At 33.3% G+C, this 13813-nt stretch overlaps 1 protein-coding gene across 1 annotated transcript; it reads left to right on the forward strand.

Annotated features, from left to right (window-relative positions):
* The first annotated feature begins 50 nt into the window (after positions 1–50).
* aft (cap methyltransferase 2) lies at positions 51–13535 on the forward strand. The gene is made up of 14 exons (XM_019050998.2): positions 51–240; positions 1461–1608; positions 3080–3241; positions 4166–4321; positions 5146–5346; positions 6118–6229; positions 6860–7066; positions 8064–8164; positions 8612–8770; positions 9273–9431; positions 10172–10329; positions 10906–11134; positions 12190–12337; positions 13103–13535. The coding sequence occupies exons 2-14, from the start codon at positions 1480–1482 to the stop codon at positions 13270–13272; spliced, it is 2091 nt and encodes a 696-aa protein (XP_018906543.2). The 5' UTR covers positions 51–240; positions 1461–1479; the 3' UTR covers positions 13273–13535.
* The last annotated feature ends 278 nt before the right edge of the window (positions 13536–13813 follow it).

Below are 13813 nucleotides of genomic sequence, written 5' to 3' on the forward strand. Positions count from 1 at the left end.
TAGCGTGTGCCGACCGTAAACAAACACAACAATTCGGAAGGGTTTTTGATAACATTATCATTTATTAGTGAACTTATCGTTTGATTATTATCGTTCATTGATGCAGTTATCTTCATAACTTTGAAACTTTTAACACTGTAAAATTCCACAGTTATCTCTTCCTAAATCTCCGGGATTCTAGTCCTGTACCTACTGCAGTGGATGATTTGTGGAGGGCTCAGTGTCTTCAAAAGGGTTTAGGTAAGCGATTTGTTACTCTGCACTATTCGTTAAGGACATATTCCAATTTCATATTTCATTTAAAGGAATTATGCCATTGTGTCCAGCTCATTGTGCCAAGACTTGATAATCAACGAAAGTAAGGCAGGATGCTTAGAGCACATGCTGAGAAACTGGTTTCGTGGAGCTTTTTGGGAGTTCTCCTTAAGTACATGTCTGCATTCAAAACTTAAGTCAGTGAACCCAACTGACCATCTTTAGGAATTCGAAAAAACCAATTTGAGAGTAATTTCAGGGATTGTAAAAGTTGGATCCAGGATCCAGCTCAGCATCTAATGGTAGTCGGCAGATTCAACCTTTTTTCGCGATCTGAAATTAGCTTCACCGGGCATCCCTAGTGCCATCATCTGGGTTTCCTTTAATCTTCAGCCACTGTTTATTTTATAGTTTACTTTTCGTTCTACTAAGTACCCTTTTTTCTCTTCAGCCTTTAGGTCCTTCTACTTCTCCTAGTTTCTCATTTTCTTTTAACTGTAGGTTTCACTTAAACATCAGTAAAGAAAGATGGAGTGCCAGTCTCTATCGAGTAAAATTGAACTTCAAGGCTACCAATAAAATCACGCAATGTAACTTTATAAAGAACTGGAAGGTTCATGATTATAGCTATCTAGGAAAACCCCCTTAAAGTGCCAAATGTGATCTGGACTGTATTTTCAGGGAAGAATTTTCATAATTGAATTGATACTTTCCAAAAAAGGCGGAAGTCCATTTCTCAACATCGCTTTTTTTTTTGCTTTTTTCAACTCTCTGCTTTTCCTCACCATATTATTTGAAAAAACAGTGACAAGACACCCAGGGATGCAAATGTCACGTTACTTAGAAGAGAGTCAAACATTCTGAAAAACCAGTTTGAAAAATTGGACTTCCGCTTTTTTCAAAAGTAAGTACTGATTTAATTTTTGAAAGTTAGCTAGGAACAATAGTGAACATAGTAATTATGTCCTGAGCAGCCATAGAGTGTACGGTCAACGTTTGCTATACCAATGAAACTGCTGAGGACATAACTTGCCCATGAACCTACAAAAAGAATATCATGAGGGAGTGTATCAGTCACGTTGCATTTTGAAAACATTAAGTACACTATTTTTAGCTGGTTTTTTGAAGTTCAATGGTGAAATCTATCCTTTTTCATATCTGCATAATTTTCTGCTCAGTTTCATTATTTGATTTATTGTTTACAGGTTTCCTCACTCTCGAAAAATGGCTTTTATCTACAGTCCAAAATCGTTGATTGAAATTGAAAAAGGATTCAACAAGAAGTTTTCTTTTTCCGCCAGTTCTCATCAGTTGCCCAATCCTCAAGTCATATTTACTGAGGAGAGATGGGAAGTAAGAATCTTAATATTTAATTTGAAAAATAGAATGAAATTGTGAATCAACCACTGTACTAATTGCGAGGGGCGTTGGTTCATTTGAAAGGTGTTGTTCTCAATGCTTCGGGAAAACTATAAATTATTTTCTGGGGTTCGTCCCCGATTTTTAAATCCCTAAAAACTCATAAATTGGATGAGGGGAAGTGGGGGTTTTTTGTTTTTTGTTTTTCGGAAAAGTTTTGTTGCTACGCATCTTACTTTACTGTTTGCTGTCTTTTTATCAGCTGTTTTCATTCAACAATCATCATTAAGTGAGGTTACTTCCAACACTCAACTGCCATCAACTTACATTTTTCTTTTCCCGCGTTTTTTTTTTTTTTTTTTTTTTTACGGTTTTTCATGATTGGTTCCATCTTTTTCCTATTGCCAATTTTTCCTCATTAAGGCAATAACCTCCAAGTTTTTTTTTTCTCATTTTCGATCAGAACTTTTCACGCTGTTTCTTTTCAATGTGTATAAATATGTTTATTATTAATTTCCATTTTCATTTCATCCTTTTTCTTCTGATTTATTTTTTTTAATTTAAAAATTGAACTTTTCAGTTATGATTTTGTTAAAATAATAATAATTTTTACTAATTTTAATTATATGAATTTGGGTGGTGGATTAGTTAATGGTGTAAGATTTTGTAAAATATTGAAATATTGAAAATATTGAAAATAAAATATTGATAAATAAAAATATTGAAAAATATTGAAAATATTGAAATATTTTTTAAAATATTTGAAAAATAATTTTGTATGAAGATTAAAACAGAATTTTAGTTTAAAGTTTACTAAATAAAATTACATTTTTTGAAAACATTTGTTATATTTATTCTCTCAAAGAAATAATTAGACCCGATTCAAAGACAAAACAGAAAATTAAATGAAAATAAATAAAAAAAAAAAAACATGTGAAAGTGAAAAGTGTACAGGAAAAATAAGGGGCTGCGAAGCAGCCCAATGAGCCCCTAGTAAGTATCTAAATCATTCATTTTTAAACCTAATAGTAAACATCCATTAAAAGAAAATAAAAACACTTTTTCTTTTAAAGTATTTCCCTTCAAATTAAATTTGTTTATTGGAAGAAATTTTGGCATGCCATTATTCAAATAAGAATGTTTGAACCAAATTTAGATCGGCTATAACTCAGTCAGAAAAGAAATGAGTCCAATGAATTTCATTGAAGGTAATTTGTATCGAAGAAAAACCTTCCTAATCAAATTTCTACTTCTATTTTACTTTCGATTTTTAATTTCTTCTCATGTGGTGAATCATTTTCGTACAATCCAAATTGTAAAATTTGGGCTTTTATCCAATAGCATGCTGTATGTGGAATTTCTCTTGATTTGTGTCAACTGTGTTTCAATTTTTGTTTTTCCTGTGTCCCTCACCTTTTTTGTACCTATATCCTCTTTTCATAATAAATTTATTTTATTTCATCAGGTGCCAGTCCTACAGAAGAAAAAAGATGCTTTCAATAATGTAAGAAGTAAGCTGAACAATGTTTTTCTGAAAAGTTGGCATCAACATACAGAGCTCTGCAATCCTGCACAAAGAATTTTCTACACTGTACAGAAAGAATATCAACCTGAATTTTTAAGTCAAGTAAGTTTTATTCTATCTTTGAAAGATCAGTGAAGTTCACAGCAAGTAATACCAAGAAGCCCATATTGCATCATTGCTACTCAATTTATCTTGTCTTGGAAGTAGGTAAAGGGAAGCAGGAATTTCCCAAAGTGGATGAGGAGGGACTTGGTGTCTGGAGCTCAAAATGTCCTACGATTTTAAAAAAAAATTATCTTTTTATCGGAAAATTGTTAAGCGTAGAGGAGGTTGGAGGGTAAACTACTTGGACCTTGTTTTGGGGATATGCCATGAAGAAGTGCAAAATTTACATGATAATTCTTCAAGGCTTTTATGATGGACTGTTCAGTCTGATCGGACCAAATTATTTCCTTGTTTCTACCACAAGGTAGGCCCCACTGCAGGTATTAAACTTCATACGACAGTCAGGTCACATTCGGCCCTCTGATCTGTCAAGAAGTATCATACTTTGGAGAGATCCAAAGTAATGTAATCAATGATTCAAAGTGAATGTAATCTATGTGAAGTGAATAAATATAAATAAGGATGGTGAAATTGCAAAAATGTGTATCTCTATTGAGGTGTTTCAAATCTCCACTCTTATATTATTTTTAAAAGGAGACCAAACGAACATTATGGCTTGAAATTGTCACAGAATTTTCTCAACACAATGAATTAAATATCAGGGACGTTCTTAAGAAATGCTGAGTACATATATCTCCATGTTGAAAATTTAGTGTGTCACGTTTCTTTGCAATTTCATCATCGCTAAGTATAATAGTAATAAAGAACGTTTAATAGTAATAAGAACTTGCGAAAAAATAAAATAATAATCTCAGGAATTAAATGTCAGTTCATGATTCTTTCCATCAAATTTTTGTAATTTTTTATCAATTCTGCTCATGTTATGTTTCTGCTCAAGTCTGTCAATTTATGTCCTTCTAGGCCTGGATGAAATTTTATGAGTTGCTGTCATCATATCCTCTCATTCCTGACAAAGCTGTTGAAGGGGGTAGACTAGGCTCAGTGCACCTTTGTGAGGCTCCTGGTGGATTCATTTCAGCTTTGAATCACTATCTGCAATCGAATCACAACATTAAGGTAAATCTTCATGGCTTTGAAGTTTCATTCTGTATTTTAAACCATAACTATTCACTGCAGTTGCTGTATTCTTACAATTTTAAACCCCCACACTTACTGAATTGCTTGTGAGGCTTGAAAATTCTGATGGTAACACCTCGTGTTAAATGCCAAATTGTTCTCCAAAGGGAGAGAAATAGTTGAGGTGTCTTTTAAGCATCTCGGCAAAAACTCTATTGCTTCTTGTTTTATTTTTATTAACTCACTGATTGTAAGATTAAAACTTGTTCTTGGCTACTTTCACCCTAAAATGTAATTCAAATAATTATTTCTTAATTGATGGGAGTGTCACAAACGTGTTCTCAAGAAAAAAAAAAAGAAAACTGTATCATATCTGTGCTCTTCTGACAATCCACGATTTTTTGTCTTGGCGATTCTAAGATTTATATAATGACATAGCAGCCTAAAATGATGAAGAAAATAAATAGTTCCTTGTTCTTCCTCCAAAAAAATGAAGGATAATAGCTGTATCACATGGTTGCTTTATGCTTATACACTTTAAGTACCGATGAAGGAGGAAGAAGTATCCTATTTACTTATTTATTCTGATCAGGAGTTATTCTCGTCTGTATTAATTGACCTATAAGTAATTAAGCCGTATTAAGTACGCTAAAATTTTATCATCAGGTACAAAACCAATTTTTTAAATTAGGTCACCACAGTTGCCAAATAGTAGTCACCATTGTATGAAAAATTTAATGGAATAGCCCCCTAGTCATTAAACATCGACGCCAAAAATACTTCATTTCAATTTATTTTTGCTCAACATATTTTCTGTGTTTCAGTGGAATTGGTTGGCTAATTCACTAAATCCGTACTATGAGGGAAATTCATTATTCTCCATGGTCTCAGATGACAGACTTGTGAAACATGCCCTGGAGAACTGGTGTTTTGGCATTGATTACTCAGGTGATATCCTAAGTAAAACAAATGCTGCAAGTATTATTGAAGATTTCAAAAAGAAAACTGAGAATCCTATTCTATTGGTTAGTATCACTAGAGTTTAATATTTTAATCATGTAGATTGAAGGTGTGGGTAGCCAAGCGGAAGAAGAATAAAAATTTAGAATGTGTAAGAAAACTCACATTTCATTGAAGAACAGGTCAATTGACAGAAACTTTCAAGCGTTACAGAGATATTGTGGGGGTTATAAAATAAAAAATGTTTAATCCATCACATTTTCAGTAACTCTGTTTTATTAACAATCTTCCTTATAACGTATTACATTATGAGTGCTAATTCCCTCCTCATTCCTAGAATAGTCACCAGTTCCTGTAATTCATTAATTTTTACTATGCTGGCTCAATTGGTTCCTCTCTGAAGCACGTACTCTTTGAATGTTTGATCCAAGGTCAATTAAAATGATCATCTGAATTGCTAATGGCTGTTGCATTGCCGGTTTCAGTAATCTTGAATTAAGATTGGCACATATCAGTCTGTTAATTTTTGTGGTGCCCAGAAATTTTGTCATAGCAAAGACAGGCTTGTAATAAAAATTGTCCAATTAAAATTGCTGTACACCATCAAATTTTGAAAAAAATCTCCTCAGTTGCAGAGTGAAAAGCTAATGAATTTATGCAGAGTTCACACAGCTTTGTGTTACCAAAAGAGTGCCCTCGGTTCAAATGAGCACCTCTTTTCTGAGTTATATTTAATATTACATATTAAAATTACGTATTAAATGGTAAAAGCCTCTGAAGATACTCGTAGGAGATGGCTTCAATGGATTCTATTAAGAGAAATTTTCAATTTGCAGATCACTGCAGATGGTGGAATTGATTGTCAGAATGATCCCAAAGAACAAGAGCTGCATATCTCGCCTCTCATCTGTGCTGAAATCATTTTAGCGATGCAAGTTTTATCACCAGGTATGATGCTAATAAATTTTTTCAAGTTTGATATAATTGCCTGCATTTTTAAAATAGTACTGTAAGGACAGGAAAACTAAATCAGACGTTACTTTACATGGTAAATAACATTTTCTCAATATGTGACCGGTGGCGAGGTCATTGAAACTACGTTGGCATGACAAGACTAGAAATAGCCCTATCTTGACCATGCAATATATCGTATTTCGATGTTAATCTGACTACTTTAATCTTTTGATAATCACCCGGCTGATCTGTGAAAGAGGACCTTATCTTCCAGGAGAACATTTTTCTCAATGTTTTTCCAAAGCTGAAGCCGAAATTGTGTTTTTCTACAATGTAAGAATTTTTGCTTCAACTTTGGGACTCATATTCTCTTTAATGTTTGAGTTTCTAATGTGACCCTGTGACCAAGTTTGACAACTTGCACCAAAATTTGCAGATATTCTTTCTTTGTATATTTGCAATCGTTAAGGAATTGTTTCTTCCGCAAAATAGCGCCCCTTTTCACAGATCCGGTCATACATGCAGACCAATTTTTATACCCATACATTAGGAGGGTAGAGAGAATTTTCTTTATGTGTATAAAATTTTAGGATTTGAAAAGTTTGGTTGATTTTTTCTTTTCAGGCGGCAGTCTGGTGATCAAAATGTTCACTCTGTTTGAATGTGAATCAGTGTGTGCTCTCTACTTACTGAGGTGCAGTTTTGAATCTCTTCACGTTTGCAAACCAATCTCAAGTAAAGGCGGAAATTCAGAGGTGTATGTTGTTTGTTGTGGATACAAAGGACATCAGTATATTGAACCGTGGCTACCGCAACTTTTATCTTGCTATAGTATGTGTCAGTCAGTTTATTTTGATGTCAATGTTTTTTTCTTGCCATTACCTACTTGCTTTTGCCTCTATTTTTTAATTGTGAGTGATGCCATCACACATGATCATCGGTACTGGTACCTCTAGCCGATCATATATGTAAAAACGGTTTTGGTGGATTAGATTTGCATACTGGGCACCAGACAGATAGGGTTTTTTTCTTTATCTTAAAAATTATAAAACGTTCGTGTTGCGTGGGGGCAAGTCAGGGAAGATGCTAAGTATTTGTTGTGGGCAGCAAGTCTAGCACACAAAATCAGATCCTGAAGAATGAAATGTGATCAATAATTTTTAGATTTTTCTTCGGGTTTTTTTTATCCAAACTAGGTACTTATGTATTTTTTTAAATAATAATTTTCATTCAAACTTGCAAACACCAGCAATTTGGAAGTATGTCCTTAATCTTCTTCTAAAAGGTGTGCTTTTAGGTCAGTCTAGCTTTATCTTACTGTTTGGCAATGTTCTATAGTCTGTGACTCAAAAAGTGGCAACTGAGAGGTGGAGTCATGTGAGCAGTTTAATCTTTTGTTTGAGGGTTGAAACGCAGATATATTGACATCCCTACTTAAAGGATCAGGGCTTGCTAAAACCAATGTAGAATCGCAGAGAAGTTTGCATGTTTTTTGCAAAATTGCGGCAAGTTGTGGATAAGGGATAGTAAAAAGGTCACAGCACCAAAAATTTTGGGAAGAAGGTGTTTGTCAAATGGGAAGGTTAAGAACTTTCTGCACTGGAAGAATAGAGCAAATGCAGTATTGCTCATCAACCTGTAGTTATTGATCTTTCTGTTAAGTTTCCTTTCCATCTTCTGCATTTATAACTTTTGATCATCTAAAAGTTAAATTGACATATGCGTCTATATAAAAGCATTCTCATGACAATTCATTCCATGTATTGCTAGATTTCTTGTGAATCAAATTGTTCATCTTATTATTTATTTTTTTATTTCTTCATTGCAGATATGAAGAAAAGTAAGAAAGTAATGTTCCCATTATCTGAGATTCCTGAAAAGTTTTTGCAAGAATGCGTGAGCTGTGCTCATTTTTTTGCTGATATGCAAGTGAGTGATATCATTTCCGTTTTCAATTTTTATTCATTTTTTTTGTCTAAATTTTATGTTGCTGCTTTTAACTCTATAACTCTCTGGTTACTTTCTGAGAAAAATTTATGAATGTACATCCATGTTTTTCATGGATGAGAATAAAACATTATGTGTAGTATTTGCGGAGCAGGACTCGTAAATATGTCAACATGCAGCAAATTTGTATAATTAGATGAAATTACATCAAGGTCTGTGTAAAAGTATGGTTTATTGTAAAAGTAGTGATTGATGAAGTTTATTTTAACATTGAGATTTGCAATCGTCTCTCAGCTTTTGCTTGTATTTTTTTAACAACACTGCGGAGGTATAAAACATTCTGCTGAAATTCTTGAAGAAGTTTTTCTTTTCCATACTATCATCAGACCTTTGTATTTGTCTCTCATTACTAGAAGACTTGTGTTCCAGATTTCAGTCATCGATGAAAACTTGACAAACTACGAAACAGGAATGAACAAGAAAAAAGCTGATAGCCTGTTGGAAGCCAAAAATGCAGTTGCTGTCGAGTTTACCAGCAGATTTAATATAAGTCCAACTTTTAAAAGAATAGCACCTGCCGCTACTAGCGTGAGTATCTATTTTATTGTAATTAGGCATCAACTATGAAGTTGGTGTTTCGCAGTTGGAAACTGCGTTGGAAATTAATCGTTACATGGCGAAAGCATGTTATAAATGAAACTTTTGGCCTGAAGCTTATGATGTCATATGAGTCGACAACCCATGGTTTGAAACATCTTAAATCCATGGTTACTACATCTTAAATATCTACATCTTACATGATCACATCTTAACATGGTTCCATGGTTTAAAACATGATGGCCGCATGGTTCTAATTACAAAAAGACGATTTCATTTATAAAGATAGAAAAAAAAAGATTCATTTCAAACGATATTGTTTGAACACAGTCAAGATACATACACAATTTATTTTGGTTTACACACATACTTAAAAAATTTAATTTGGTGTACTGATGAATCATCAGTGGATGTACAAGTCCATCTCATTTTATCACTAGACTTTAGAATTAAGACCATTAAACAGTTAATTCAGTATTAATGTTGGTTTCAGGTCACCATGAGCACATTATCATCTGTTAAAAGAAGAGAAAATTGCACCTTTAATGACTGGGAGGTCAGAAATGAAAAATCTCTCAAATGCTGCCTCGACGATCTCAATGACTGCCTGAAGAGATATTCAAAAGTTTCTTTTGATCCAATCAGTATTCGAGTAAGTATATTTGCCTACAAATTCAGTACAACAATACTGAGCGTTATAATTTTCTTGACTTGAACTTCCATAGTAGGTACTCCAAAAATTTCAATTTTACTTCAAACTCAAAATTCAGTTGTAACTCTTGCTATCAATCAAAGAGAAAAAAGTTGCCTCAAGTAAGTTGTTTTTAAAATTTTTATTTTCAATTATTCTCTGATGAACAAAATCGATAAATTTTACACAAATTTGTTTCATCTTGATATCTTGAAACTAAGTTGAATTATTCATTTTTTCAATACAGATTTAAAAGATTTTAGCTAAAAGTTTTGCATGAGCTAAGAATTTTCTGAAAGTGGAAGATATTCAGAGCAATTCTTGTCTGCTCCCATTGCCTGTTATTTCCAAACTTTAGATACTTTTGATTTTATATCATTCTCAAAATTTATATTAAACCGTTTTCTTTTTATCTCTCATTCTTTGTCAAAAATTCCTTAGCACCTGTAGCCTATTTATGCTTTGGAGCCAATCTTGTGTACAACTATGATTAATTTTAATTTATTTTTTTTACATTTGTGCTGAAGGATAAATTTTGTTGAAAAACTAATTTTTTTAAAATAATTCATTCAAGATTTTTAGACTATCTCTCAAATCTCAAATTTTTCAATTCTTTTGAAAAACTATCTCAAATTTTCCAATTTCATTCAAAGTAAATGCCCTTCTCTGATTCTTTTTAATTTTGTCAATTCTAATTCTAGGTTTTTCCTGTACCTTCGGAAGACTTGGTAATAACCAATGGGTTACCTATCAAAGAACTCGGTAGTTCTAAATTTTGCACTGGAAACATTCTTAAGCATAAAATCAAATTGAAAAACTTTGTTACTCCTCGGAGCTCAAATCAAGAAGAAAGATTGAAGTAAGTACTTATGAAAATAAATGTATCAAAATAAGTATTGTCTTTTCAAGATTTTTTTATTTTCTCATATTTATCTCTAGTTCGAGTTTTCAATAACTGAAGTTTTTCTGAAAACAACAGATCTTAGAAAAAAATTAGAAAAACTTGATCCCCCAGTCTTACTACAACCTTTGATCTTCAGACTCTTATCTTCAGTTTCACCTGTCAGCTCGAAGTCACTTTTGTGGCCTTGGCTGATACTGAAACCAACCTTCCGATGGTTGCTTTTAAGAGCATAAAACTAGTGCTAAAAAAAGTAATGTGCTTGTAGTCAAAGTGAAAATTAAAACTCTGTGTTCCTTGTTTTTTCCTTAACTTTCACATTCTTAAAAAATGATGAATACAGCGAAGAGGTTGGAAATTACATTTCAATGTAGGTATGAATGTGTACCATTAGATTTGGAAAGCCCCAGGAAAAGTAAAATTCAAACGGTCCAGGAATGACAAATTTATTCCTTGCTCCAGTGTTAATCACATTCTCTCTTAATATTGATGAAACAGTTGATGTGTAATATAATTTCCCCCCTTTTTTTTCAGGTATTTTTCATCTTTAATCTCAAGCATGCCAATTTCATCGACTCTTGATATTGCTGACTGCTATAAAGATGAAAAAAATTACTCCGTTTGCAAGGAATGCGCTATTCCTCTCGTACTGGAACGATTATCTACAATGCAAGTCGGTGAATCATTATTAGTTATTGGCATGCGGTTATGGACTCAGTTTGATGTCGGGATCTTTTATTTACTGAGCAGTATTTTTTCCAAAGTGAGTTTTTACAATTTGTTTTGTTTTCTTTTAATTCTTTAAATCTTCATTTGTTTAATCCTTACTTTCATAGAGGTTGTTCTCTTTACGTCTCTGAAATGCTCAGTCGAAGGAATCCCCCTCTAATAGGTATGTGCTTCGCAAAAAGGAATGGGAGAAAGGGCGAAGGGGAGAAGAAACAAAATTTTTGTCAAACATAATCAATGAATGACTATATTTTTAATGAATGAAATTAGGACGTTATGCCCCCTGATCTCACTGTGGTCCTACCCCTTGAGCAGAGTTTCTGAATCTAAATGATAGGTCTCAAAAAATTATTCACATTATCATTGCAATGTCACAAGGAGCTACATGAGAATTTATTCTTGACAACCTAAATTTGAAATTTTTCTGGGGTGGAGTGTCCATCGACATTTCGAACCGATTAGCAGTTGATTGTTCACCTCATTCAACCGCACTGTGATCAGAGTGATTTTGGTCATAAAGCAGTTTGTCATTCCAACTGTCTCCAACCAGGTGGGCTGGAGACTTTTTTTTACAGTGAGAGATATGCACCACTCACAATCTTCCTCCCTGTTTAAGATCTGTCACCAAAAAATCGAGGTTCCATGATACTAGTAGATAAGAAAATTAAGTACTAAGAGTCAAGAACACTCATTCTGGAAGCCTTCAAAATCTTATTGTCCAATTATGCGTTTTACTAGCTGTCTAATTTCAGTGATGCCTGTGATTTCTTCATACGTATGGATGGGGGAACTGTAGAAACGTGTATCCTGGTTGTGGTGTTTCAGAATTCCTGCTCTTATTTTATTTTTAAAAAGAGACCAAAATCACATCATGGCTTGAAATTTTTACGAACATGAACATGTGAACATTCTTCACGAAGATAAATGATGTCTAGAAGTTTTCTGTTCAGAAAATGAAGTTTGGCAGGAAGTTTGCAATGTAGGAAACCAAGATACCCATTTTTGCAGTCTCACCATCAATATTTGCTTATCAATGCTCAGACATTTTACTACAACTATCAAATGATTTGATTTTCTTTTACCATTAAGGTCGAGATCCTCCCTCCACACTGGGACTGTTTTGCAGTATACTTTCAGGACTATGAACCGAAACAAGAGATTTGTGATTATTTAATGAGCTTAAAGTCTAAGTCAGTCAAGAACATAGTTTCTCTTCTTCCAGTATCTTATCTTTTAGGTAAGTCTCCGAATGTTGATGGTAGATTCAGTGCACTCATTCAAATATATGATGCAAATTTATTTATTTGCCTTGTGAATTTACTTGTTTCAACATTTAATGATCAGTTCCAGCAATATGTGAAAAAAGTACCGGAAGCTCAAAATTGCTGAATGCATTTGGAATGTTAAACATTTGCACAACTATGGAATGGAGACATGAACTTTCCAGCTGCAAAGGCATCATGGCGATGATGTTAGATTAGTAGCTGGAGCGTTCATTTCAACATTCCAGAGTTGTTGCGCACATTTTTAATATCCTGGATGGAGCTCCTTAAGAACCCTCTTGTAAGTGCACAATGCTTACACTCAAATGGTAAGAATATGTTTTAGGACACAGGATTTTTTTTTAATGATTTGAGGATTTGTAAAATCATGTCGCCGTTCTTTTCCAAAAAAGTCTCATAAATTAGTACAAATTCTAACCGTGTACCTCTCAAATGAAGTCCCTCTGAAACACTTTGAGCCGAAATTAAGAACACAGCAAATGAATGTTAGAGGTTTTTTCAGTTGTTAGACCTCTCAACAGAAGGGAACAATAGAGGTGAAATTATGCTTGTATGTATATCAATTCCTATATGGCGTTCATATATTCGTGCAAATTAAATGATAAAATTATTCGACAAAAGTGGCTTGGGGGATCATGTCAATTGTGATGTTCATGTTTTTACTTGACAATTCAAGTGGGTTCAATTAAGTAGTACATAACTCTATTTTTTGCTTTCAGAATCAGAATTTTTTTCCTCTATTATTGCAAGCAATGACAGATTTTTAATAAACAACCTGAAGCAAGTGTATGAAGTATTATTAACAAAGAAGGACCAACTCGATGCGGCCAAGGCGTTTTACGAATATTTATGTGACCTCAGTGACTCAGATGACTCTAGTGATGGATAATCGTACTAAGTACATGGGTCAACCCATTCTGATCTACCAACAGAACGATTTCTTCTGTTTTCATTTGTGTTTTGATTTTTTTTCTTTCTTTCTTTTTTTACTTTTGTAAGTGTAAGATTAGTTTTAAAGGACCGTTTATAATTTTCAATATCATTTTTATACCTGTATGTGAATAAGTCAAAAGTTAATTACCATGTTTTGCTTGCAGAGAGAAGTTGTTTTATTTTGCACCTTTTCTGTAATAAAATACATTGTTTTTGTTATTCGATTATCTTATTTTTTCATATCAGTTCCTTTGGATGAAGACAAGACTTCCAAAAGTAAATTAGAGTCTCAATGAAGGAAAGTAATAATGATACTTTTGCTTGCTTTAAAGAATAATAGACGCATGGTCTTGAGAGTATTTTAAGATGCAGTGTAGGTATCAAACATGGAATGTTCTACCTCCAAGATTCGTAAGATACCTCTACCAAATTCTATAAAGTTTCTCTGGCTGTTGTACACCTTTCAGCCTTTTTAGTTCTTCAAATATTCTAATGGG

This window comes from Bemisia tabaci, chromosome 5 (assembly GCF_918797505.1).
Source record: "Bemisia tabaci chromosome 5, PGI_BMITA_v3".
In the NCBI taxonomy this organism is placed as follows: domain Eukaryota; kingdom Metazoa; phylum Arthropoda; class Insecta; order Hemiptera; family Aleyrodidae; genus Bemisia; species Bemisia tabaci.

What these genes read in the sequence shown, in the direction of transcription:
- aft (XM_019050998.2), top strand. Translation starts at nt 1,480, where the DNA reads ATGGCTTTTATCTACAGTCCAAAATCGTTGATTGAAATTGAAAAAGGA. An exon ending in AATCGAATCACAACATTAAG is followed by an intron (nt 4,322 to 5,145) that starts GTAAATCTTCAT and finishes TCTGTGTTTCAG; the next exon opens with TGGAATTGGTTGGCTAATTC. An exon ending in GCAACTTTTATCTTGCTATA is followed by an intron (nt 7,067 to 8,063) that starts GTATGTGTCAGT and finishes TCTTCATTGCAG; the next exon opens with ATATGAAGAAAAGTAAGAAA.